Raw genomic sequence first — 26,652 nt, forward strand, 5'->3', positions numbered from 1 at the left:
TGTCTGTGGTTCTGTTTCTGTTTCATAGATAGGTTCATTTGTGTCATATTTTAGATTCCTCATATAAGTGATATCATATGGTATTTGTCTTTCTCTTTCTGACTTACTTCAGTTAGTATGGTAATACCTAGTTGCATCCATGTTGCTGCATATGGCAGTATTTCATTCTTTTTTATGGCCAAGTAATATTCCATTGTGTATATGTACCACATCTTCTTTATCCATTTATCTGTCGATGGACATTTTAGGTTGTTTCCATGTCTTGCCTGTTGTGAATAGTTGCTGCTATGAACATAGGGGTTTATGTATCTTTTTGAATTATAGTTTTGTCTGGATATATGCCCAGGATTGGGATTGCTGGATCATATGGTAATTCTATTTTTAGTTTTCTGAGGAACCTCCATGCTGTTTTTCACAGTGGCTGCACCAATTTACATAGCCACCAACAGTGTAGGAGAGTTCCCTAGAAAAAATATTTTTTCCTTTCTCAAGAATCCTTGAGAACTCTTAGGATTTACTCTCTTAACAACTCTCCTATATAACATATAGCAGTGTTAATTATATTAATCATGTTGTACATTGTATTCCTAGTAATTATTTATGTGATAACTGGAAGTTTGTACCTTTTCACCACATTCATCCAGTTCCCCCTTCCCCTACTCCCCACATCCAGTAACCACAAATCTGATCTTTTCTGTGAGTTTGTTTGTTTATTTATTTGTTTTTGAAGTATAAGTGACCTACAACACTATGTTAGTACTGGTGCACAACATAGTGATTCAGTATTTCTGTACATTTCAAAATGATCACCATGTTCACTTGCATTCTTAATCACTATGCTATATTACTTCTCTGTTCCCTGATTTCTTTCTACCCCACATTAATTATGGGCATCCTCTTATGCTAGTACATAACCTTTAACCATGTTAGTGTGCATTTAGATTCCCCTTTTTTCCAATTATAATCCAGGCTAAAACGAACATTTATTACACATGTGTTTTTAATATTTGTTAGAACTTTTCTATAGGAAAAATTCTTGGAAATAGAATTGTTAAGACTAAGAGAGGCACTTTGAAATTTTTGATTACTCTTACCACATTGCTTTCCCAAAACCTACCAGCTTTTTTGTTTTCAATCTCACTCAGATTACTGTTTTTCCCCAGCTTTTGGATTACCTTTTTACTTGAGTGACTGGTGTCTGCCAGTTTGGTTTATCCATAGTAGTTTATTTGCCTCATATTTTAGCAGAAAAAAACATAAAACTTGTAGTGAAAACATTTCACTTTCTTCTCTACTTACTGTTCTTCTCTGAGTCTCTTCTTTTTTGCTTTGTCTTCTAAAATGTTTACCTTCCAGTTTAATTCTTAATTTCCTTTCTTCTTCACTCTAATTGTTCTGCCTCAAATTATTATCTTGCTGCTTCCTTACCAGACAACGTTTTTATATTAGTCTGTCCTATTTTGTGACCATTTTTCATCCATATCTTATTTCTATCTACCTTGATCTTACTTGGCCCATCTTCTTAGTGCCTCCTCCTATGTATTTTATAGTGTACTTTTGGTCTCTGTCATTCATATCCTTCTGAGTCCTTTGATATCCTTGAGTTACCCTTGGTGCTCCAGGCTCCCTCTCTACCTCCAGTGTTTCTTTAATTTCTGTATACTACCTGTACCCAACTTTCCTTTTTTCAGACTTCTTGCAGGAATTTGAGTGCAGTATTTCAAGTAAGCTAAATACCCAGGACTAAGAACTCCTTAAAAAACAAACAAATAAACAAAAATACCGAGTAGAAAACTGCCAAGTCTAGAGGATAATGGAGGCCACCTAATTCCAGTATTCCTCACAAATCCCCCACAAAACATAAAAAGTATGAGGAGTTCAAAGAAAAACACATATAACCTTTAGCATTCTAGGAGACAAAGAATACCATCACCTTTAAACTACTTTCTAGGTAGAGAAGCAAAGCAGATTCTAGCAGTGTTCCTGTTTCCCACCGCTTTAAGCCTGTGGGTGCTGAGAGTCAGGGACAAGAGGCTTAAGAGATTTCATGAAAAAAGAATATATAGGAGTAAAAGACTTAGATGAAGCACAGAAAAAAATCACTCTCAGAAAGAGAAATTCAAATACTAAGTTTCTAAATATTGAATATAGGTCTGGATCTTGGTTGTTTGCAGCACTGGTTACAGGGAAGGGGCTATTTACTGGTTACAGGGAAGAGTACTATTTAAAATGGACAGACTAGATAGTAAAAAAAAAAAAAGCTTAAAAAACAAGGGTTATGAGCACTATAAAAAAGTACAAATACAGATATAACCACTTTAAAAAAAGCCTTTCTTAAAACCAAAAGAAATATTTCTAAAACACACCAAATAGATAAGTAAAATTATAACAACATGACAGAGTTGAGTCCAAATGTAAGAATTATTCCAGATTGAAGAAAACTAAAGAGACATGAAAACTAAATGCATTATGTTATCCTGGACTGAATCTTGTGCTTAGGGAGAAAAAAATGCTGTGAAGAAACATGGGGTCAATTGACAAAATTGGATTAAAGAAGGTATATTAGATAAGAGTATTATGTTAGCATTAAATTTTATAATGCTTGTAACTGTACTCTGGTTATATAAGAGAATGTTCTCGTTCTTTTGAAATAAACCTTGAAGTATTTAGAACTAAATGGATATGATCTATGCAGCCTGTTCTCAGATGGTTCAGGAAAAATGTATAGAGAGAGGTGTTAAATGATAAAGCACAGAGTACAAAAGGGTTAACAATTGGTGAATTTAGGTAAAGAATATTATTCTGTGTAACTTTTCTGAAAGTTTGAGAATATTTCCAAACAAAAGTTTTTTTTTAATACGTACTTTGGAATAATGTTTGGCGGTACCCATTAAGCATATATATATTCTGGGTAAGTCCCCAGTCCTTTTTAGCATTCATTTGAAAATGTATAATTTTCCTTGAGATGAAACTAAGTTATATTAATGTTATACTGCATCAGTATCAACTGGGATCCTGTTAGAAGTGCACATTTTTTTGCACCTTCCCTGTCCAGACCTACAGAATCAGAAACTCTGGAGTTGGGGCCCAGCAATATGTATTTTAACAAACCCTCCAGGTGATTCTGATGCATGCTATAGTGGAGAACCCCTGCTCAGATGAACATACTTCCGGAACTACTGTTGTCTTCAAAAGTACTATTTCCTTCATTTTCAGCTTCTCCAATTTGGGAAATACCTGCTATATGAATGCTATTTTACAGTCTCTATTTTCACTCCAATCATTTGCAAATGACTTGCTCAAGCAAGGTATCCCATGGAAGAAAATTCCACTCAACGCACTCATCAGGTAACTGTTATGTACTTACTGAGTAACCTTTTTACCTTATTTATTATAGAATAATGGAGTATTAGACACTTAAAATTTTATGTGCCATTGTTAGCAGTCCTTAAAATATAATACCATCCAGTGTTTTGTAAAACCTGCTAAACTTGTCTCTTTTACCAGGCGCTTTGCACACTTGCTTGTTAAAAAAGATATCTGTAATTCAGAGACAAAAAAAGATTTACTCAAGAAGGTTAAAAATGCCATTTCAGCTACAGCAGAGAGATTCTCTGGTTATATGCAGAATGTGAGTACTAATTGTTTTTATTTTTTTCTATTTCTTTTTTTTTGATTTTTGAATTTTATTTATTTTTTTATACAGCAGGTTCTTATTAGTCATCCATTTTATATACATCAGTGTATACACGTCAATCCCAATCTCCCATTTCATCACACCACCACCCCCTGCCACTTTCCCTGCTTGGTGTCCATACGTTTGTTCTCTACATCTGTGTCTCAATTTCTGCCCTGTAAACTGGTTCATTTGTACCATTTTTCTAGGTTCCACGTATATGCGTTAATATACGATATTTGTTTTTCTCTTTCTGACTTCACTCTGTATGACAGTCTGTAGATGTGTCTGTGGATGTGTGACATCCACATCTCTACAAATGACCCAATTTCATTCCTTTTTATGGCTGAGTAATATTCCATTGTATATATGTAGCACATCTTCTTTATCCATTTGTCTGTCGAAGGGCATTTAGGTTGCTTCCATGACCTGGCTATTGTAAATAGTGCTGCAGTGAACATTGGGGTGCTTGTGTCTTTTTCAATTATGGTTTTCTCTGGGTATATGCCCAGTGGTGGGATTGCTGGGTCGTATGGTAATTCTATTTTTAGTTTTTTAAGGAACGTCCATACTGTTCTCCATAGTGGCTGTATCAATTTACATTCCCACCAACAGTGCAAGAGGGTTGCCTTTTCTCCACACCCTCTCCAGCATTTGTTGTTTGTAGATTTTCTGATGCTGCCCATTCTAACTGGTGTGAGGTGGTACCTCATTGTAGTTTTGATTTGCATTTCTCTAATAATTAGGGATGTTGAGCAGCTTTTCATATGCTTCCTGGCCATCTTTATGTCTTCTTTGGAGAAATGTCTATTTAGGTCTTCTGCCCATTTTTGGATTGGGTTGTTTGTTTTTTTAATATTGAGCTGCATGAGCTGTTTATATATTTTGGAGATTAATCCTTTGTCCGTTGATTCGTTGGCAAATATTTTCTCCCATTCTGAGGGTTGTCTTTTCGTCTTGTTTGTAGTTTCCTTTGCTGTGCAAAAGCTTTAAAGTTTCATTAGGTCCCATTTGATTATTTTTGTTTTTATTTCCATTACTCTAGGAGGTGGATCAAAAAAGATCTTGCTGTGATTTATGGCAAAGAGTATTCTTCCTATGTTTTCCTCTAAGAGTTTTATAGTGTCTGGTCTTACATTTAGGTCTCTAATCCATTTTGAGTTTACTTTTGTGTATGGTGTTGAGGGAGTGTTCTAATTTCATTCTTTTACATGTAGCTGTCCAGTTTTCCCAGCACCATTTATTGAAGAGACTGTCTTTTCTCCATTGTATATCCTTGCCTCCTTTGTCCTAGATTAGTTGACCATAGGTGTGTGAGTTTATCTCTGGGCTTTCTATCTTGTTCCATTGATCTGTATTTCTGTTTTTGTGCCAGTACTATATTGTCTTGATTACTGTAGCTTTGTAGTATAGTCTGAGGTCAGGGAGTCTGATTCCTCCTGCTCCGTTTTTTTCCCTCAAGACTGCTTTGGCTATTTGGGGTCTTTTCTGTCTCCATACACATTTTAAGATTTTTTGTTCTAGCTCCGTAAAAAATGCCATTGGTAATTTGATAGGGATTGCATTGAATCTGTAGATTGCTTTGGGTAGTATAGTCATTTTCACAATATTGATTCTTCTGATCCAAGAACATGGTATGTCTCTCCATCTGTTGGTATCAACTTTAATTTCTTTCATCAGTGTCTTATAGTTTTCTACATACAGGTCTTTTGTCTCCCTAGGTAGGTTTATTCCTAGGTTTTGTGTTTTTTTTTAATTTATTTATTTATTTTTGGCTGTGTTGGGTCTTCGTTGCAGTGTGCAGGCTTCTTATTGCGGTGGCTTCTCTCGTTGTGGAGCACGGGCTCTAGGAGTGCGGGCTTCAGTAGTTGCAGCATGCGGTCTCAGTAGTTGTGGCTCACAGGCTCTAGAGCACATGCTCAGTAGTTGTGGCGCATGGGCTTAGTTGGTCTGCCGCATGTGGGATCTTCCCGGACCAGGGCTCGAACCCGTGTCCCCTGCATTGGCTGGCAGATTCTCAACCACTGCGCCACCAGGGAAGCCCTATTCTTAGGTATTTTATACTTTTTATTGCAGTGGTAAATGGGAGTGTTTCCTTAATTTCTCTTTCAGATTTTTCATCATTAGTGTATAGGAATGCAAGAGATTTCTGTGCATTAATTTTGTATCCTGCAACTTTCCCAAATTCACTGATTAGCTCTAGTAGTTTTCTGGTGGCATCTTTAGGATTCCCTATGTCTAGTATCATGTCATCTGCAAAGAGTGACAGTTTTACTTCTCCTTTTCCAATTTGTATTCCTTTTATTTCTTTTTCTTCTCTGATTGCCATGGCTAGGACTTCCAAAACTGTGTTGAATAATAGTGGCGAGAGTGGACATCCTTGTGTTGTTCCTGATCTTAGAGGAAACGCTTTCAGTTTTTCACCATTGAGAATGATATTTGCTGTGGGTTTGTCATAATTTGGCCTTTATTATGTTGAGGTAGGTTCCCTCTATGCCCAGTTTCTGGAGAGTTTTTATCATAAATGGGTGTTAAATTTTGTCAGAAGCTTTTCTGCATCTATTGAGCTGATCATATGGTTTTTCTTCTTCAATTTGTTAAAATGGTGTATCACATTGATTGATTTGCATATATTGAAGAATCCTTGCATCCCTGGGATAAATCCCACTTGATCATGGTATATAATCCTTTTAATGTGCTGTTGGCTTCTGTTTGCTAGTATTTTGTTGAGAATTTTTGCATCTGTATTCATCAGTGATATTGGTCTGCAATTTTCTTTTTTTGTAGTATCTTTGTCTGGTTTTGGTATCAGGGTGATGGTGGGCTTATAGAATGAGTTTGGGAGTGTTCCTTCCTCTGCAGTTTTTTAGAAGAGTTTGAGAAGGATGGGTGTTAGCTCTTCTCTAAATGTTTGATAGAATTCACCTGTGAAGCCATCTGGTCCTGGACTTTTATTTGTTGGAAGATTTTTAATCACAGTTTCAATTTCATTACTTGTGATTGGTCTGTTCATATTTTCTATTTCTTCCTGGTTCAGTCTTGGAAGGTTATACCTTTCTAAGAATTTGTCCATTTCTTCCACGTTGTCCATTTTATTGGCATAGAGTTGCTTGTAGTAGTCTCTTAGGATGCTTTGTATTTCTGTGGTGTCTGTTGTAACTTCTCCTTTTTCATTTCTAATTTTATTGATTTGAGTCCTCTCCCTCTTTTTCTTGATGTGTCTGGCTAATGGTTTATCAATTTTGTTTATCTTCTCAAAGAACCAGCTTTTAGTTTTATTGATCTTTGCTATTGTTTTCTTTGTTTCTATTTCATTTATTTGTGCTCTGATCTTTATGATTTCTTTCCTTCTGCTAACTTTGGGTTTTGTTTGCTCTTCTTTCTCTAGTTCCTTTAGGTGTAAGGTTAGATTGTTTATTTGAGATTTTTTTTGTTTCTTGAGTTAGGTTTGTATAGCTATAAACTTCCCTCTTAGAACTGCTTTTGCCACATCCCATAGGTTTTGGATCGTCGTGTTTTCATTGTCATTTGTCTCTAGGTATTTTTTGATTTCCTCTTTGATTTTTTCAGTGATCTCCTGGTTATTTAGTAATGTATTGTTTAATCTCCATGTGTTTGTGTTTTTTACGTTTTTTTCCCTGTAATTGATTTCTAATCTCATAGCGTTGTGGTCAGAAAAGATGCTTGATATGATTTCACTTGTCTTAAATTTACTGAGTCTTGATTTGTGACCCAAGATGTGATCTATCCTGGAGAATGTTCTGTGCGCACTTGAGAAGAAAGTGTAATCTGCTGTTTTTGGATGGAATGTCCTATAAATATGAATTAAATCTATCTGGTCTATTGTGTCATTTAAAGCTTGTGGCCCTTATTAATTTTCTGTTTGGATGATCTGTCCATTGGTGTAAGTGAGGTGTTAAAACTTCCCCACTATTATTGTGTTACTGTTGATTTCCTCTTTTATAGCTGTTAGCAGTTGCCTTATGTATTGAGGTGCTCCTATGTTGGGTGCATATATATTTATAATTGTTATATCTTCTTCTTGGATTGATCCCTTGATCATTACGTAGTGTCCTTCCTTGTCTCTTGTAACATTCTTTATTTTAAAGTCTTTTTTATCTGATATGAGTATTGCTACTCCAGCTTTCTTTTGATTTCCATTTGCATAGAATATCTTTTTCCATCCCCTCACTTTCAGTCTGTATGTGTCCCTAGGTCTGAAGTGGGTCTCGTGTAGACAGCATATATGTGCGTCTTGTTTTTGTATACATTCAGCAAGCCTGTGTCTTTTGGTTGGAGCATTTAATCCATTCACGTTTAAGGTAATTATCGATATGTGTGTTCCTATTACCATTTTCTTAATTGTTTTGGGTTTGTTTTTGTAGGTTCTTTTCCTCTCTTGTATTTCCCACTTAGAGAAGTTCCTTTAGCATTTGTTGTAGAGCTCGTTTGGTGGTGCTGAATTCTCTTAGCATTTGCTTGTCTGTAAAGCTTTTGATTTCTCCATCAAATCTGAATGAGATCCTGGCTGGGTAGAGTAATCTTGGTTGTAGGTTCTTTCGTTTCATCACTTTAAGTATATCATGCCACTCCCTTCTGGCTTGTAGAGTTTCTGCTGAGAAATCAGCTGTTAACCTTATGGGAGTTCCCTTGTATGTTATTTGTAATTTTTCCCTTGGTGCTCTCAGTAATTTTTCTTTGTCTTAAATTTTTGCCAACTTGATTACTATGTGTCTCGGTGTGTTTCTTCTTGGGTTTATCCTGTATGGGACTGTCTACACTTCCTGGACTTAGGTGGCTATTTCCTTTCCCATGTTAGGGAAGTTTTCGACTATAATCTCTTCAAATATTTTCTCACATCCTTTCTCTATCTCTTCTCCTTCTTGGACCCCTATAATGTGAACGTTGTTGCGTTTAATGTTGTCCCAGAGGTCTCTTAGGCTGTCTTCATTTCTTTTCATTCTTTTTTCTTGATTCTGTTCCGCAGCAGTGAATTCTACCATTCTGTCTTCCAGGTCACTTATCTGTTCTTCTGCCTCAGTTATTCTGCTATTGATTCCTTCTAGGGTATTTTTCATTTCACTTATTGTATTGTTCATCTGTTTGTTTGTTCTTTAATTCTTCTAGATCTTTGTTAAACATTTCTTGCATCTTCTCAATCTTTGCCTCCATTCTTTTTCTGAGGTCCTGGATCATCTTCACTGTCATTATTCTGAATTCTTTTTCTGGAAGGTTGCCTATCTCCACTTCATTTAGTTGTTTTTCTGGGGTTTTATCTTGTTCTTTCATCTGGTACATAGCCCTCTGCCTTTTCATCTTGTCTGTCTTTCTGTGAATGTGGTTTTTGTTCCACAGGCTGCAGGATTGTAGTTCTTCTTGCTTCTGCTGTCTGTTCTCTGGTGGATGAAGCTATCTAAGAGGCTGGCCTAATTGTTTTTAAACACCTTAGAGATAGGGAAAATTGAAATGATTTTAGCGTGTTACCCAATTTTATTTTAAAATGAGATTTGTGTATGTGTGTTCATCACAGGTTGGAAAACCTGAGGACTTCTGGTAAGGTTCAATATGACTCTTCTGTGTATTTTATCATATATTAATAATATAGATGTGGTTTGCCAGTGTAGGACCTTGGACTATTTTAGCTACAAAGGCTATTTTAGAAAAATCACTCTATTTTTAAAAAACAAATGAAGGAGTGATTCATTTATTGGTTATGCTAATCTAACTTAGGAATATAAAATATGTCGTTTGTCATTTTGTTTTGTTTCCACAAAATATGTACTGCAAAATCACTAGAGTAAATCTGGCCTTTTTCCACACGTGTTTTTGACTTGCAAGTGCTTTACTCGTATAGATCACAGTGTTAATAAGCTGTTGTTGTGACAAGAAATGTTTTGACCTTATTAAGGATATTATGCCTTCTTAGGACGCTCATGAATTTTTAAGTCAGTGCTTAGACCAGCTGAAAGAGGATATGGAAAAATTAAATAAAACCTGGAAGACTGAACCTGTTCCTGGAGAAGAAAATTCACCAGATATTTCAGCTACTAGAGTATACACTTGCCCTGTTATTAGTAATTTGGAGTTTGAAGTTCAGCACTCCATCATCTGTAAAGCGTAAGTAGTCTCTAAGAGAACTCTTTTCCCTTTTAATTCTTTACAGCAAGTGACTACAACTCTTCTAGAAGGTTTTAATTCTTATCTTCATTCCTGTGTCATGGGGAAACATGAGTATAAATATCTTTGTTCAGTGTCTTTATCATCTATAAGAATGCTTGGTGGGGTGAGAACTAAAGTGAACTTAGTTTGTCAAATGCTTTAGTGCTGGCTAAATGGTTAATTTTGCTCTGCCTTTTGAGTGTGTGTTACTGTGTGTGTGGTTTTTTTCCTTTTAATCACTGTGTGGAAAATCAAGCTCTTCGAGAATACTTGTTCATCTTTTTTTTATTATTATTAATTTATTTATTTATTTTTGGTTGAGTTGGATCTTTGTTGCTGCTCGCGGGCTTTCTCTAGTTGCGGCGAGCAGGGACTGCTCTTCATCATGGTGCACAGGTTTCTCACTGCGGTGGCTTCTCTTGTTGCGGAGCACGGGCTCTAGGCGTGCGGAATTCAGTAGTTGTGGCTCGCAGGCTCTAGAGCTCAGGCTCAGTAGTTGTGGCGCATGGGCTTAGTTGCTCTGCAGTGTGTGGGATCTTCCCAGGTCAGGGCTCGAACCCATGTCCCCAGCATTGGCAGGCAAATTCTTAACTACTGCACCACCAGGGAAGCCCTCGTCTTTTTTTCCCTGAAAAGACTCCCTCCTATTAGTTGCTTATTTTGTTGAACCAAATTGTTTTTATAAAAAATGGGTTGGTTTTTTTTTTTTACAAGATACATTAAAATGTGAATTATTTTTAATTTTTGCAATGCTTTTTAACCATGTTTACATTAACTATTGAGACTTACCTTCTACATTTAATTAATTTCCATACTCATTATCAGAACTCTGTACCAGGTACTTGACATTAAAAGGTTCTATTTTGATTAATCTTCCAGTTATCAGTAGTACATCTCTGAATACATTTTTTTTCAGAGAGTGGAATTCTTCAGAGTCCACATATAAATGAGAATTAATTCTGTGGCTTTCACACATGACTTAATACAGAATTATTAAGTGAGACACAGCCTTCCCCCTCAACATACTACATATACTGTCCCATCATATCCTGTTACTCTGACACTTAGAAGAAGTCTGATTTTGTTGATAATCTTTTCCTTCCTGAAAATCTGTGATACTCTTAATTTTTGAAATTCAGAGTTTCACTAATTTACATCTAGGTATTGACCCTTTTTCATGCATTTTGCATTTAACATGATGGGGCTTTTTCATCTGAAGATTTGGGATTTTTTTCAGCTCAGAAAAACTATTCTCTACACACTGCTTCTCTTCCATTTATTCTGGAATTTTCTTTAGGAAATTTAGCCATATGATGGCTCTTCATTCTCTGTCTTTCATATTTATTTATTTTTCTTTTTTCTTTAATTTTAATTTATTTTTTGGCTGCATTGGGTCTTCATTGCTACGCGCGGGCTTTCTCTAGTTGCAGTGAGCAGGAGCTACTCTTCCTTGCACTGTGCGGGCTTCTCATTGCAGTGGCTTCTCTTGTTGCAGAGCTTGGGCTCTAGGTGCGCCGGCTTCAGTAGTTGTGGCTCGTGGGCTCTAGAGCACAGGCTGAGTAGTTGTGGCACACGGACTTAGTTGCCCCTGGCATGTGGGATCTTCCCAGACCAGGGATCGAACCCATGTCACCTGCACGGCAGGCAGATTCTTAACCACTGCACCACCAGGGAAGTCCCCTTTATTTATTTTTCTTAGGCTGCTCAAAATGATAGTGTTCACTGAGGTCTCTTCCAGCTATGACACTCTAATATTTTTTACTAGAATTTTGAACATTCACATGGACACTACAAGACAGTAGTTTTGCATCATTAGTCTGTGACATTTTTTATCTTCATGGTTTCTTCAGTGTTTTTTTTCCCCCAGTGGATAAATTTTTTTTTTTTTTTTTTGCGGTACGCGGGCCTCTCACTGTTGTGGTCTCTCCCGTTGCGGAGCACAGGCTCCAGACGTGCAGGCTCAGCGGCCATGGCGCTCACGGGCCCAGCAGCTCCGTGGCATGTGGGATCTTCCCGGACCGCAGCACGAACCCGCATCCCCTGCATCGGCAGGTGGACTCTCAACCACTGCGCCACCAGGGAAGCCCGATAAATTATTTTTTAAAGAAAAGGTCTGGGTCTTAGAAATACAGTTGATCGTCTTGCAAAAGCTAGAGAGCCCACAGTATGATAGCCATCCCTCCGTTTCTTCTAATGCACTTTCCAAACAAAATTTGTTCAAGTCAGAGAGAGAAGCAGTTTGTCACTGTTAATATTTCATTTAACTGTGGGGTGTCAACCAAGTTTCTTTTGATAGGAAAATTTCTGTTGCCTGTGGTAGAAATGGCCACAGGCATCACAGGAAGAAAGAAAGCTATGTCAAAGTGATGCCTGCTTCACTGGGCCAACAGCATCAGTCAGCCATTCCAGTTATGCAGCACCCAAATATTGGGTGTGCAGTTGAGGTGTGTGTACCAGTGCATGAAGTGACCTGGCTCACAGTGTGTAAGCATGAAGCTGAATGCCAGGCATCCAGACTGAACAGTGACCCAAGAGTTGGCAAGTCCAGGAGGTAACAAGGTTCTCTGGGGCTGCAGCAGCAGTACAACTACCTCCTCGAAGGCCTTGCCTTAGTTTCTTTATTAGTCATTTTCTTTAAGACAACTCTTTAAAGATAAAATAGTTTCTGGCTGAAGGAAGATTCTATACACCTTATCCCTGAATTGTAATTTTCCATGTTTAGCCTCTGTCCCATCTGGCTGTAAGTTAGTTTGACCTGTTTGCCAAATGTACTTAATTTTTTTAAACTGTTGTAGTTTAGATTGACTGGTTTTCGATGGTTATAAGCCATTTCAATATATTAGTAATATATTCTTGAATATGAAGAATTTGTATGAATTCTCCATTTAAAGAACTTAAAACATCTAAAACTAAGTACTTAATAATCCCCCATAAAACCTCCTTCTGCAGTCTTCCCTATCTCAGTAATGACAGTTCAGTACTTAGAGTTTATCAGTACAACAGTGTGGTGTATTTCTTAACTTTTCTTTTCTTTCTCTTGCACCCCTGCATCCCATATGTCAGCAAATCCTTTGAGCTTTTCCTTAAAAATACAACCAGAATCTGACCTCTTTTTACTACCTCCACTGACACCGCTGTGGTACAAACCACCATCATCTGTTGACTGGATTGTTGCAATACCTTCTGACTGATCACTGTGTTTCTGCCCTTGTCTCTCTGTAGTCTATTTTAAACACATTAGCCAAAGTGATCCATTTAAAATGGACATTAGTTCATGTCGGTCCTCTGCTCATAACCCTTAAAATAGAAGCTGAAATTATTGCTATGATCTACAAAACTCCATAAGATTTGCCTTTCAGCAACCCCTCTCTCCCAGTTAACTCTCTTACTTCATCTCTTATCACTCTTTCCCCTTGCTCATTCTGTTCGACCAAACTAGCTTTCTTGCTTTATTTGTTTGTTTTTTATTTATTTGTTTGTTGTTTGTTTATTTATTTATGGCTGCATTGGGTCTTCGTGGCTGCGCATGGGCTTTCTCTAGTTGCGGTGAGTGGGGGCTACTCTTCATTGTGGTGTGTGGGCTTCTCATTGTGGTGGCTTCTTGTTGTGGAGTACAGGCTCTAGGCACACGGGCTTCAGTAGTTGTGGCTCGTGGGCTCTAGAGCGCAGCCTCAGTAGTTGTGGCACACGGGCTTAGTTGCTTCATGGCATGTGGGATCTTCCCAGACCAGGGGCTGAACCCGTGTCCCCTGCATTGGCAGACAGATTCTTTTTTTTTTTTCTTTTTTAAATTAACTTTTATTAGAGTATAGTTGTATACAGTGTTTTGTTAGTTTCTGCCATACAGCAAAGTGTATCAGTTATACATATACATACATCCACTCTCTTTTGATTCTATTCCCATATAGGTCATTACAGAGTATTGAGTAGAGTTCCCTGTGCTATATAGTAGGTTCTTACTAGTTATCTGTTTTATATAGTAGTGTGTATATGTAAATCCCAATCCCCCAACTTATCCCCCCGACTTTTCCCCCTTGGTTACCATAAGTTTGTTTTCTGCATATGTGACTCTATTTCTGTTTTGTAAATAGCTTCATTTGTACCATATTTTTCAGATTCCACATATAAGCAATATCATATGATATTTGTCTTTTTCTGTCTGACTTATTTCACTCAATATGACAGTCTCTAGGTGCATCCATGTTGCTGCAAATGGCATTATTTCATTCTTTTTTATGGCTGAGTAATATTCCATTGTATATATGTGCCACATCTTCTTTATCTGTTCTTCTGTCGATGGACATTTAGGTTCCTTCCATGTCCTGGCTATTGTAAATAGTGCTGGCAGACAGATTCTTAACAACTGTGCCACCAGGGAAGTCCTTCTTGCTTTTTAAAAAAAATGCCAGGGCTTCCCTGGTGGCACAGTGGTTAAGAGTCCACCTGCCGATGCAGGGGATGCAGGTTCGTGCCCCGTTCCGGGAAGATCCCACATGCCGTGGAGCGGCTGGGCCCGTGAGCCATGGCCGCTGAGCCTGCACGTCCGGAGCCTGTGCTCCGCAATGGGAGAGGCCACAACAGTGAGAGGCCCGCGTACAGCAAATAAATAAATAAATAAATTTTTAAAATGCCAGGATCCTGGTACCTCACGGCCTTTTCACTTACTGTTTCTCTTTCCCCATATTATCACATAGCTAGTGCCCTCCCTTCTCCATATCTTTATGTAAAAATCACTTGCTCAGTGAGGCATTTTCTTGCTACCATATCTAAAATTCCAGCCACCTACTCTCATCTTTTGCTTCTCTCTTCTATACTTTCTTTTTCTTCTTTAACACTTACCTAGCATACTATATATTTTACTTATGTATGTATTTTTATTGTATCTCTTCTCCAGTATAATGAAAGCTTCATGAGGGGACATATTTTTGTCTTGGTTTGTTCTCTGCTACAACACCAGTGCCGAGAACAGTTTCAGCATATAGGAGACATATTCAGTGATGCATAACAAATTGTCCCAAACTTAGCAGCTTAAAACAACATCCACTTAACTCAGTTCTGTAGGTCAGAAGTCTAGGCAGGGTATGGCTGAGTTCTTTGCTCAGGTATCAGAAAGCTGAAATCAAGGTGTTGGCTGGAGTCCCCTTCTAAGCTCATTAAGGTTGTGAGCAGAATTTAGTTCCTTTCAGTTGTAGTACTAAGGTCCCCATTTTTTTGTTAGCTGTTGACTGGGGCAACTCATTTCCTAAAGGTTGCCTATTGTTTCTTGCCATGTGGCCTCTATAGGAAGTTCACAACAGTGCTATTTGCTTACTTCAGGCCAGCAGTACATGTCTCTGACTTCTAATCTGTGACTTCCTCTGTTTGAGACCTCTAGACCCAGATTTAAAGAGTTCATGTAATAAGGCCTCAACCATTCAGATAATCTCCTTTTTGATGAACTCTACAGTTAAGATTAGTAACATTAATTATATCTGCAAAATCCCTTTTGCCATGTAAAGTAACATCATCATGGGAGTGATAGCTCATCATAATCACAGTCCTCCCACACTCAAAGGGGATAGAATTATACAAGGAAGGGCAAGGGTCATCTTAGAATTCTGCCTAGGAGAGAGGCACTCAATAAATGTTTATTTAATGAACAGATGTATTCTTACAGTCCCTAGTCTTCAACTGTTGCAATAGAGAACTGGGACAGGAAAATGAATATTACTAAAAATGCTGATAATGCAGACAAAATGAAAAACAGTCAACTAAAACTAAGTAAAAGAAATAAGTTGGCTTCCAGGTAAATTGAATATGATGTTTTGATCTCTGAGCCCATTTTCTGAAATTCTATAAAATGTATCCAATGACCAAACAATTCTGCTACTGAACAGAGCTGCCTACACATGTTTACTGAGAACACATAGTATTTTCAATTTGACACATTGTTCATTTAGTCAAAAACTGGAAATAGTCCAGATGTCCATCAATATGGAAAAATTGTGGCATGCTCATACGGCTTAATACTAGGCAACAATGAAAAATGGGCTATAGCCATTTGCAACAAGCATGGTTGAATCTTATAATCATGTTGAACAAAAGAAGCTAGTTAAAAGAAAACATTCTGTATGGTTCCATTTATGTAAGGTTCAGAAAAGGTAAAACTCAACTATTTTTTAAAAAATTTTTTATTGAAGTATAGTTATTTACAGTATCATGTAAGTTTCAGGTGTATAGCATAGTGATTCAGTTATATGTGTATATTCTTTTACAGATTCTTTTTCCTTATAGATTATTACATAATATTGGGTATAGTTCCCTGTGCTATATAGTAGGTCCTTGTTGGTTATCTATTTTATACATAGTAGTGTGTATATGTTAATCCCAGCCTCCTAATTTATCCCTCCCCCCACACCCCCTTCCCCTTTGGTAACCATAAGTTTGTTTTTTGTGTCTGTGAGTCTTTCTGTTTTGGAAATAAATTCATTTGTATCTTTTTTGTTCTTCTAGATTCCACATATAAGTGATATCATATGATATTTGTTTTTGTCTGGCTTACTTCATTTGGTATGATTAAACCTAGGTCCATCCACATTGCTGCAAATGGGGTTATTTCTTTTTTTCATGGCTGAGTAGTATTCCATCGTACAGATACCCAACATCTTTATTTATTCATCTGCCAGGGGACACTTAGGTTGCTTCCATGTCTTGGGTATTGTAAATAGTGCTGCAGTGAACATTGGGGTACGTGTATCTTTTCGAATTATGGTTTTCTCTGGATATATGGCCAGGAGTGGGATCACAAGATCACATGATAGCCCTATTTTTAGTTTTTTAAGGAACCTGCATACTGTTCTGCATACTGGCTGCAGCAGTTTACATTCCCACAAATAGTGTAGGAGGGTTCCTGTTTCTCCACACCCCCTGCAGCATTTATTATTCATAGACTTTTTGATGATGGCCATTCTGACCAGTGTGAGGTGATACCTCATTGTAGTTTTGATTTGCATTTCTCTGATAATTAGCGATGCTGAGCATCTTTTCATGTGCCTTTTGGCCATCTTTGTGTCTTCTTTGGAGAAATGTCTGTTTAGGTCTTCTGCCCATTTTTTGATTGGTTGTTTGTTTTTTTGATATTGAGCTGTATGAGCTGTTTGTATATATTTTTACTGAAGTATAGTTATTTTACAGTGTTGTGTTAATTTCTGCTGTACAGCAAAGTGATTCGGTTATACATATATACATTGTTTTTTTATATTCTTTTTCATTATGGTTTATCATAGGATATTGACTGTAGTCCCCTGTGCTGTATACAGTGGGACCTTGTTTATCCATTCTATATATAGTAGCTTACATCTGCTAACCCCAACCTCCCACACTATCCTTCCCCCCAACCTCCTCCCCCTTGGCAACCACCAGTCTGTTATCTATGTCCGTGATTCTGTTTCTGTTTCATAGATAGGTTCATTTGTGTCATATTTTAGATTCCACATATAAGTGATATCATATGGTATTTGTCTTTCTCTTTCTGACTTACTTCACTTAGTATGATAATCTTTAGTTGCATCCGTGTTGCTGCAAATAGCATTATTTCATTCTTTTTTTATGGCTGACAATTCCATTTTTTAGAATGTGTTTGAGCCTGTATGACTATCAGTCTAAAGCAAGTAGAGGGACTTCCCTGGTGGTCCAGTGGGTAAGACTCTGCACTCCCAGTGCAGGGGGCCCAGGTTCGATCCCTGGTCGGGGAACTAGATCCCACATGCATGCTGCAACTAAGAGTTGACATGCCGCAATGAAGATCCTGTGTGCTGCAACTAAGACTGGGCACAGCCAAAATAAATAAATTTTTTTTAAATAAATAAATAAATAAAGCAAGTAGATATAGGAAGGGGTTAACATACTCAAAAAACAGGGTGACCACAAATCAAAAACACAATAGATTCACAAAAATCAAAAAGAAGAAAACACAAGCATAAAATAAAAGGAAATTATCAAGCCACAAAAAGAAAAAGAAAGGAACAAAGAAGAAACAGAATCAACTGGAAAATAAGGCTTAAAATGGCAATATATACATATCTATCAATAATTACCTTAAATGTCAATGGACTACATGCTCCAATCAAAAGACATAGAGTGGCAGATTGGATAAAAAACCAAAACTCAACTGTTGTGTTGGAATTCAGGATAATAGTTATCTTTTGGAAGTAAGAAAGGGATAGTGATTGGGAAGAGGCATGTGAGGGGGCTTATAGGGAGTTCATAGTGTTCTATTTCTTGAGTTGAGTGGTGATTACATGTGTGTGTTAACTGATAATTCATCAAGCTATACAACTTTGACTGGTTCACTTTTCTATATATATATTATACTTTAGTGTTTTAAAGTTTGGGGGTTTTTTGGAAAGTATAAAAATTTTTAATTTAGCATTTTAAGAAAGTACTTAAACACTTTCAATTGATGTTTTACCTGTATGGATTTAATAAGGGTTAAAGTAAGCATGAGAAAAGTTTTAAATGTTTATTTCTCATGCCTAGTCATGGTCTCTCAGTACCTGATAAGTTCAGTGGGGGAGCAGTGTTTCTGAAGTATATTTGTATTTATTTTGTATTGCACAGTTAGGCTTCTAAATTCTTATATTTGTCTTCTTTTATTTTTACAGATGTGGAGAGATTATTCCCAAAAGAGAACAGTTTAATGACCTCTCCATTGACCTTCCTCGAAGGAAAAAGCCACTCCCTCCTCGTTCAATTCAAGATTCCCTTGATCTTTTCTTTAGGGTAAATAATATCTTCTGGTATTTCCACATAACTAAATTTTATATATCATAGATAATTGTATTTGAAGTTGGTTTCTTTAAGGCGGAGTTTTGACAAAATAGTTGCAGGGGAAACAAATGAGAAATATTTATAAATAGTATTTTTTAGGAGCTTGGTAAATATGGTTGTTAACTGATTGTAGATGAAAATTAATTGCTCAAGTAGATTATACGTCTAACTCAACAGCAAGTGTTTTAGACAACCTTAGAAGCATTTGTTTGTAAACAATATGAAGTGACATATGCTAAAATTGGGTAATGTGAGTCAAAATTGGAGACACTATCTAAGTTAGTATACTAAGATCTGAGGAATGAAAAAAATACTTTTTGCTTCTCCTTAGGTTATATGTACCATGTTAGAAACAGAAAGGACAAGTCATGTTTATTCAGAGCTATAGATAAATATTTGCATTTGTGTTATACTGTTACAGATATTCAGAAAGTTTCTGGGGCATAATTGGACATGTTGTGTAGCAGTCCTTATAATTGATGGCAGTTTGCCATCTGTATAATAGTGGTTCTTGTTTTGTTGTAGCAAATGGGCAGGGTTGTCATCCTAAGATTTAAAAAAAAAAAAAAGACCTCTGTTCTTGAAATGATGAATATTCAGCTCCACCCAAGGATAAATATTCTTTTCTTTTTGTTTTAGTCATTCCTTATTATTCCTGTTATTATCGTAGAATTTGAAGCTTTTCTTGTGTATCTTTACCCCCATTTTTTAAGGATTTCTTGTTTCAGTTTTCTCTAGGTAATGATATCTACCCCAAACTTTGGTCCTTTTAGAGCAGTTGTTCTTAGTGGGCTGTCACCAGAAGATTGAGTTCCATTATAAGAAAGGGGTAGAGTTACACCTAACAGACCAGGAACTCCGCCTAACCTGAAGGTGATCTTATCTCTGCTATGGCCAAATGTTAAAATCTGGATATACTCTTGGCAGTGGTTCTTGTGTATCCATGGGGAAAAGGTTGAGAATCTGCTACTATAGTTTAGTTACTGTCGTAAATTGAGATGTTTCCTTGGTAAAAAAAGGAAATTAGGAATTCTGAAACAGGGCATGATATTATAACTATATTTTGAGGATTAGGTCTTAATTTAGTAAGGCTTATGATTTTAGACACAAAATTTAAACTGGTCGGAGTTGTCATTCCACTGAACTAGTATGACTAGAGAAAATAGCATTTAATGGGGCAGTGCTAATTCAACTTTATACTTTATTTTTCCCTCTTGTCTTTTTACAGGCAGAAGAACTTGAGTATTCCTGTGAGAAGTGTGGTGGGAAATGTGCTCTTGTCAGGCACAAATTTAACAGGCTACCCAGGTAAAATTAATTGGCTCTTCAATTTTTCTTCTTTAAAGTACTTACAAATATTACTGAATAAGTGAGGCTTATCAGATGGATTGGTAAAGAAGGTCAGCAAAGCTGAGATATGAAGAGGGTAGAGAATGGAAAGCTACAATTCTCTTGTATAAGAAAGGAAGAAGATTTGGAAAGTTGAAGAAGAGAAGGAACCTGAGAGTCCCAAGAAGATGGCAACAAGAGAACGAGGCTGCTGAGACTTTGGAATAATGATGGGGACTTACTAGTAAATTTTTAATTCAGTAATGTGTAACACTCAATTATAATTTGTTGTGCATGTACATTTTATAGAACTTTTTTTTTTTTTTGCGGTACGTGGGCATCTCACTGTTGTGGCCTCTCCCATTGCGGAGCACAGGCTCCGGACGCACAGGCTCAGCGGCCATGGCTCACGGGCACAGCCGCTCCGCGGCATGTGGGATCCTCCCAGACTGGGGCACGAACCCTTGTCTCCTGCATCGGCAGGCGGACTCTCAACCACTGTGCCACCAGGGAAGCCCATATAGAACTTTTTTATAAGTGGAGAAAACTTTTCATTTCTCTCTTACCTTTCTCTAGAGAATGTGCTACTGAAATAAGAATAGTTCTTGTCAAAAGTCATCTTAAAAAAATTAATTTTCACCATCAAACATAAGGGCTGTTTAACACTTTATTTATTTATTTATTTTAATAAATTTATTTATTTTTGACTGTGTTGGGTCTTCATTGCTGTGTGCAGGCTTTCTCTAGTTGCAGTGAGCAGGCTTCTCATTGCCGTGGCTTCTCTTGTTGCGGAGCACGGGCTCTAGGTGCGCAGGCTTCACTAGTTGTGGCTCATGGGCTCTAGAGCCCAGGCTTATTAGTTGTGGCACATGGGCTTAGTTGCTCCACGGCATGTGGGATCTTCCCGGACCAGGGCTCAAACCCATGTCCCCTGCATTAGCAGGCGGATTCTTAACCACTACGCCACCAGGGAGGTCCTGTTTAACACTTTAAATTACCATTTGTCGTTATATAACATCCATTTTTTGGTAAACTATATAACATTGAAATAAATAATTTAGGGATTTGATCCATTATCAATACCAGTATTCTAAAATTAGTTTTCTTGTCTGATGTGTTTTGATTTTTTTTCTAGGAACATTATTTTACTGAGACCTCCCAATTAATAATTAATATCTACCCAATGCCTGTGTTTTATTTTTATTTTTATTCTTAATACCTAGCACAATGCCTAGCACATGGCAAGTATTCAGTAAATGTTCTTTGACAGATCTTTAGTTCAGCCTAATGTAGTCTTTAAATCAAAAGCTGTCTAACATGGTTAGTTACAGTGATCTCTTCTTACCTGTAAGAGAGCTACCTCTATTATGTATAAACCAATAATGTTATCACCTCCTGTTTTTCAGGATCCTCATTCTTCATTTGAAACGATATAGCTTCAATGTTGCTCTCTCACTTAACAACAAGATTGGGCAGCAAGTCATCATTCCAAGATACCTGACCCTCTCGTCTCATTGCACTGAAAATACAAAACCACCCTTCAACCTTGGTTGGAGTGCACAAATGGCAATGTAAGTCCTTGAGAATTTCTTTCCCTTTTGAAGTAGAAAGGCTTTTAGTATCTGATCAAAAGAATGACTGAACTACATAACATGACTCCAGGTAAAATCAGACCAAGAAGGAGATTTTTATTTTGCTTTATTTTGGGACTTTGTGCTAAGTTTTACCTGATTTAAGTAATTGAATAAAATGCTTAAACAAAAACTTTCAACATATATTAATTGCCTTTCATAATAAATTACCTTTTCCGGGAGTGCTCCTTACTCTTTTAGATCACTAGAAGATAGTTTGATACATTTGGGGAATATAAACCAAATTTGCATGATCATAAGAGTCACTTGAATGCTAAAAATACTGATTCCTGTGTTTGTTCCTTAGAAGTTCTGTTTCAGCAAATCTGATATACGGCTGGGGAATCAATATTTTTAACAAATGTCTCTGCTGACTCTGGAGTATGCAAACTTGAGAAACAGTACATTAAATATTATGCTGGGACCCCCAAAATAGATTGTGTCTTCATAAATGTATTATTGCCAGTTTGAGCAAAGAACTGTAATGGCTCCTCGAAATTTTTCCTTGAGAAAAGAAGTAACTTTTACATTCTATTTTGCGTCATCATGAATGCCAGGAAAACCTTAAGACTTCTCTAAATGTTGCTCTTTCTTCTGTGTACTTGCATTACTTTGGAGCCATATATTGTAGTTCTTTTTTATACTTGAACACTAGTTTGGTATAATCATAAAGTTCTAGAGCTTTAGAGGTGAAAGGGATTTTAGAGATTTTTGTCTTTCTTAATTTTACAGAGGAGATCCAAGGAAATTAAGTGATTTTCTTAAGCTCATACAGTTAGTAACTGGAAGAGCCAGGTCTCTTCATTGACATGGAATAATAGACATTACAGAAAGCAAATGAACATTTGCTAACATGAATTAATGAAGTTTTGTAAAAATTATTCCCCTTGGATTAATAATTGAAATATATTCTACATCATGTACGTTTACACTAAAGGCTTCAATAAGTCAATGACAACATGTTCCCAGAGAATCAGTGTTTCTGGATTTTTCTCTTATGGCCTTTCATTAGAATAGATGTTTTTGCTTGATGGAAACTGCCCTCTACTGGTGGAGCTAGTATTCTTTCTGGCAGTACTTTGAAACCATTAGCCAAGGCATCACAGGCCTGAAACCAGGCTCTCTGACTCGGTGATATGATAGCTTTAAGATTTTGAACAAATTCCTTGACCTGTCTGTACGGAAAATAACAGGGTAGTTGTGAACATTAAATGAGGTAATACACAAGAGTTCTTACTACAGTGCCTGACATCTAGTAAGTCCTCAATAAATGAGAGCTACTGTTATTTTATTGCTTAAAAGAACCGAGACAAAGAGAATTTCCCAAGTTGTTCTCTTTATATTGTATTTGACTTTGTTTTCAGTGTTGTTTATTTAGATCATTAGATAAGGAAGAGCCTAGAGAAAGTATTTTGTTTTCTCTTTTGGCCTCTATTGTTAGTTTAAAAGTATTATAATTGTTTGCTTTTCAAGAGGATATATAAGGGACTATAATACAGAATAATTCATTTAATAAGTTAAATATATTTTTAGTAATAGTAATTGTATACATATATATTTTCTAATTTTCTGATAGTTCTAGACCATTGAAAGCCTCTCAAATGGTGAATTCCTGCATCACCAGCCCTTCTACACCTTCAAAGTGAGTTATATTTCTTGTGTACCCAAAATTTGTATTTTTAAGGATTTGGCTTACCCTGATTTCCAAGATTATCCCCTCCCCTTTTCTTATTGTTTCTCTTTTTGCATGATAATTGCTCTGCATTACTGTACTTTGGAATTTTCCTGAATATGCTTTAAACTGTAATTTAGTGAGTATCAAGTTTTTAACACTGAATCAAGTTCAGATGGTCCTCTCAAAATTTTGTTTTAAAACTTCTTAAATCATCTGTTGTATGTAATATTTTCATCCTACAACTCTAGAAATTGACTAATGATGAGGGATTTTAAGGATTGAAGGGTTAAAATAACCCCTACTGGTATAAAAAGCACCATTCTTCAAAGATACACATGGAGATCCCAAAATATCTTTTCACCTGTTGCTAGCCAGTGTGGGACTTCTTGTCTTAGACACTGAGCTGGAGCTATTCTGAAAGGGGACAGGAAAACAAATACACATTAGAATGTAGCTATTCTACAAATGTTTTTTGCTTAAGACCAAAAGTTTGTCCAAGAAGGAAACAAATACTTTTTTTTTTAATATACCTCCTCTGTGATTTGACTAGAACCACAGTTCCTGATTAGACATTTCTAAATGACTTCGTTGTCATTTGTCTTTAAAATTAGTTTTTCTAAAAATTTGATGTCCCAAAGTACTTTTAGAAAAGAGACACTTTTGTTGTTTAAGGGCTTTTGGGGGGCTTATATAACCATAAAATGACATTTGGGAATTGCTATTTTGTTTTCCTCCTGTTAATTATTTTTCAGTGCAATTAAAACCAGATGACTAACTGACTAGAAATCTGAAATGGTACCGATATGAATACTCTTGCCCGTTCTCAAGATACAAATGAGCAATACCACTTGGCTGCTTAGAAAGTGAGCAAGTGATGCATTTACAGGATGAATATTTTTCCTTACTACAGGCAAGCTGCCTTCTGTGAATATAGTAACTATTAATGGAATGCACTCTTTATGTACCAAATCACTATAGCTTCAAGAAAGAGATGGTTTCATTGGGCATCATTATACTTGGCATGGTCAATCTGTTCTCCAGGGTCTTACTGCTATGAGAATTTGAGAGTTGGTCAATAAAGGATGATTAGGCCCTAGAAGACCTGTCATGCCGATCAAACTTAAAAGAGGCTGAGCTATGAACCAGAATACCATTGGTCCTTCTATAATGTCCTTTGTCACATTTGACCCTGGTATATTAGTAGCCAGGTGTCACCCTTCTTCAGCAAAGTATTTACATGGATAAATAAATCAATATGTTCAGTTTTGCTTGGTGAGCATGAAATCAGAAATGAAGAGTTAAGATGGCTAATTGGCTATTTCTAAGTTATATTAACCCTTTTTGAACACATATTGGGAGGCTATTCAAGTGTTCAGACTGAAGTGCAGTGATATCCTGGCTGCTCTCAGCCAAAGACTATGGTTGGGTTTATCACTGACCACTTGCCTCTTTTCTTTGATCTACGTTGCTACGCAATCCTCCTGATTTCCATTGTGGCCTCTTATTTCTTGGTGCCATCATTCTACATGTTTATTTACAGTTTTCACATTTAGATTATTGCATTTTCCAATTTCCATTTTACATTTTTTTTTTAGTACAGCATATGAATTTATGTTAACCTTCATCAAAGAAAATTTGTGGTTTTTGACCTTTACCACTTTTTCCTTTAGTTTATTTTCAGCTCACTTAGAAGACAACACAGTAACACCTTACTTATCTGGTATCATTGAAGAATAATATTTGATATTCCAAATAAATGAATTTTTATATAACTGAAGCTTGTCCTTATAAACATTGCCTTTTTAATTTTAATCTTTAAAATGTTTTAACCATTTTAGATGGTTATATCTCTGTAAGCTTACAGAATTCCTTATATTAAATAAAATACGCTGCAGATAATTTAAATATATTGTAATTACTTAAAATCGGCTTTGTAAATATCAGTTATTGCACTGTGTTTTAATGTGATAATGCCCTCAGAGGCTCTTAATTCTTATAAGACAGTTTACCTTTACATTAAATTACTTTATAGTTCTTTATTGCCCTTTTTGTGGTTATTCTCTCTCATTTCTTAGCTCTCATTTCTTGATGAACTTGCTACATTATTTTATACACTATTTCCTGGGGAAATAGGGTCCCTGCCTGAAGAGTAAAGTTCATGGGCTTTGAAACTGCTGCCTTCCTCAGAGGCGTTTTTTTTGTTTTGTTTTGTTTTGTTTTTTTTACTTTTAAGTTCCTGTGTTCTAGAAGGTAGAGGTTGCCAGAAGTTGGACCTACGTATAAATGGATAAGTGGAATGTTACTGTTAATTTCAAAGTACATGGATCATAATTTAAAAGAGCAAAAATTAGTCCTCATGCACTCTCTTGTCAAAAATGTATTCATTGCTATGTCTGCATGCATTCAGTAAAGTACTTGCTTTATAAAGCCAGTAACAAACTTCTTTGGAGTTGATCATTAAAAGAAAAAAGGCACAAAGTGATTGGTTTACTGATAATATATAATAGCATAAGAGTTGTCTGATTTTCAAAGCATGGCTCTTTTGGAGTAGGGCAAAGGTAATTCTTAAATATACCTCTTTTCATATATCTTTTTTTCTCTGTTAAATCATTCTCCATAATGGAAAAGCTTTTTGTTTTAATTGATATTTATACTTCAAAAAAATAACAAGGACAAATGTTTATTTGTCAGACTTATAGGGTTTTTTTGTTTGTTCGTTTTTCTTAAATTACAGGAATTTCACCTTCAAATCCAAGAACTCCTTGGCTTTATGCCTTGATTCAGACAGTGAAGATGAGCTTAAACGCTCTGTGGCCCTTAGCCAGAGACTTTGTGAAATGTCAGGCAGTGAACAGCAGCAGGAAGACCTGGAAAAGGTAAGTAATTTCTCACCAAAATATCTGACTGTCCAAACAAATGCCTTTCATAACCAGCATCAGCAAACTTAATAAATACACAGGATGGATCATTGCTTGTGAATGAGGATTTTTCAGATGTACTCTTAGCACCTTTCAGTATGCAGTATGATATTATTAACTGTAGTCACCATACTGTACATTACATCCCTGTGACTTATTTATTTTATAAATGGAAGTTTATACCTTTTTGCCCCTTCACCCATTTCACTCACTCCCTAGCCCCCACCTCTGGTAACAACCAATGTGTTCTCTGTATCTGTGAGCTTAGTTTTTTTGTTTGTTTGTTTTTTAGATTCCACATGTAAGTGAGATCATACATTATTTGTCTTTGTGTAACTCATTTCCCTCAGGGTCCTTCAGTGATGTCACAAATGGCAAGATTTCTTTCTTCCTTCCTTCCTTCCTTCCTTCCTTCCTTCCTTCCTTCCTTCCTTCCTTCCTTCCTTCCTTCCTTCC

The 26,652-nt window shown here is 36.5% G+C and overlaps 1 protein-coding gene across 6 annotated transcripts in view; it reads left to right on the forward strand.

The window, feature by feature from the left end:
* The window catches only part of USP37 (ubiquitin specific peptidase 37), an 89,690-nt gene that overhangs the window by 38,123 nt on the left and 24,915 nt on the right, over positions 1-26,652 (forward strand). For all 6 annotated transcript variants that reach the window (XM_029225058.1, XM_029225059.1, XM_029225061.1 and 3 more), the window contains 8 exons: positions 3,217-3,348; positions 3,508-3,631; positions 9,603-9,793; positions 18,478-18,595; positions 19,872-19,951; positions 21,379-21,543; positions 23,180-23,245; positions 26,013-26,154. In XM_029225058.1, the coding sequence (XP_029080891.1) occupies positions 3,217-3,348; positions 3,508-3,631; positions 9,603-9,793; positions 18,478-18,595; positions 19,872-19,951; positions 21,379-21,543; positions 23,180-23,245; positions 26,013-26,154 (1,018 nt within the window). The remainder of the gene's footprint in view (positions 1-3,216; positions 3,349-3,507; positions 3,632-9,602; positions 9,794-18,477; positions 18,596-19,871; positions 19,952-21,378; positions 21,544-23,179; positions 23,246-26,012; positions 26,155-26,652) is intronic.

This window comes from Monodon monoceros, unplaced genomic scaffold (assembly GCF_005190385.1).
Source record: "Monodon monoceros isolate NGI ecotype Baffin Bay Population unplaced genomic scaffold, NGI_Narwhal_1 Super_Scaffold_16, whole genome shotgun sequence".
Taxonomy (NCBI): domain Eukaryota; kingdom Metazoa; phylum Chordata; class Mammalia; order Artiodactyla; family Monodontidae; genus Monodon; species Monodon monoceros.